At 36.4% G+C, this 1,663-nt stretch overlaps 1 protein-coding gene across 1 annotated transcript; it reads left to right on the forward strand.

Annotated features, from left to right (window-relative positions):
• The first annotated feature begins 579 nt into the window (after nt 1–579).
• LOC147696933 (uncharacterized) lies at nt 580–1,303 on the forward strand. The gene is made up of 2 exons (XM_086933260.1): nt 580–1,145; nt 1,258–1,303. The coding sequence occupies exons 1-2, from the start codon at nt 580–582 to the stop codon at nt 1,301–1,303; spliced, it is 612 nt and encodes a 203-aa protein (XP_086789386.1).
• Nucleotides 1,304–1,663: the final 360 nt, after the last annotated feature.

Consider the following 1,663-nt stretch of genomic DNA (forward strand, 5'->3'; position numbering starts at 1 on the left):
TTCATTCGTTTGTATAACGAAAATTTGGGGATGAAATGGTTGTTTATTGTGGTTTTGAAAACTCAAAGTTTATTGTGAACTGAACCATCTAACAGAATAAACAAGAGAATTGTTCACAGTTAGAGTTTCCCACTTATAGATCTACCTAGACAAGTAGTAACCTGACAATTCTATTTAATGTGTTTCACTTTACTATCAAGTGTTACTGCAGATTCAGTCAATCAACTTACCACCTAACATTCATGTTGTTCTCTATATTTGTAAGTAAAAGCCATGTCGATTTAGAATCTAAGTCTTTCAGCAGCAAGTAAGTGAATGGGTCTCAGTTTCAGCGCTTAGCTAACAGAAGGTTATTATTATTATTATTGTTATTATTCCCTAATAGAATACTGTCTAATCTATAGCATATTTCTTCCAGACTATTCTAAGTGTGCAATATTCAACTTTAATATCTGTTCAAGTACAGTGATACTGCTTTTATAGAGTGTTGCAATTTTGTGTAAATCCATTTAATATTCAGAACCCTGTTTCACAATTGATATCATAATTAAAAGAGAGTCAGGGGAAGGAGGTCAAGACATGTCCAGCGAGAGTATTTTCAATGCTCCAGCACATTTTCTCGAAAGTCCGGGTAGACCGGTCACGAAATGGAAGATATGGTACAAGGCTTTCGAAAATTATTTGGTGGCGATTAATGGCAAGAAGTTTGACGCTGAGTGTAAAAAAGCTATTCTTTATGGACTATTAGGAGTTGCGGGCCAGGAAATTTTTGAAAGCCTACCAGTATATGAACCTGTTCCGGGACAGTTCATTCCCCTTGATGAGTTTCAGGAGGCAGTGAAGAGATTAGAAAAACAATTCAATGAAGAAGAGAACATTATGGTGGGCAGACATCGATTTGCACTAAGGAAACAATTAGAATCAGAAAATGTTGAGGAATATATTGGGAGTTTAAGGGTGTTAGCCACCAAGTGCGATTTTGGTGACATGGCAGATATGTACATTCGCGACCAATTTGTGTTTCATTGCTTTGAGCGTAAAATTCAGGAACGATTACTGGCCTGTAAAAAACCTACTTTGTTAGAAGTGGCAGATATTGCCAAGGGCATTGAAAGGTCACTAGAAGGCAGAAAGGAATTAGCAAAGGCAAATGAAGAATCTTGTTCTAGTGTCTCTTACCTAAACGACAGAAGGCGAAGAGAATATAGTAACAAAAAATCCTACAGTTCTAACAATAATTCTAATTCTTCCCCTATCGTATGTTTCAGATGTGGTTCCCTTAACCATAAAGCAGATTCCATAACTTGTCCAGCAAGTAAGAAAAGATGTACTAGCTGCCTAAAGGTAGGGCATTTCACAAGCGTTTGTGGTAAATTTGACCAAAGAGGCAACGGAAGAACAAATGTTAATATAGTGGATGATTTTGATGAGAATATGTGTTCAAACATTGTTATATAACCATTACACGGTGTTAGATTAGGGTCACTTCCTCTCTATTCCCCTCCATCAAATACCAGTTATGAATTGTCTACCGTATAAGTGCTCTAGTAAAATTCCAATCTGACATATTGTAGGATAAGTTTCATGCAGAATAGTGAAGTCATACCAACATATCGGGCTTATAGTAAGTACAGCACTTCTGAAGAACTTATAAGAAGTTGAT

This window comes from Lissotriton vulgaris, chromosome 8 (genome assembly GCF_964263255.1).
Source record: "Lissotriton vulgaris chromosome 8, aLisVul1.2, whole genome shotgun sequence".
Classification (NCBI taxonomy): Eukaryota; Metazoa; Chordata; class Amphibia; order Caudata; family Salamandridae; genus Lissotriton; species Lissotriton vulgaris.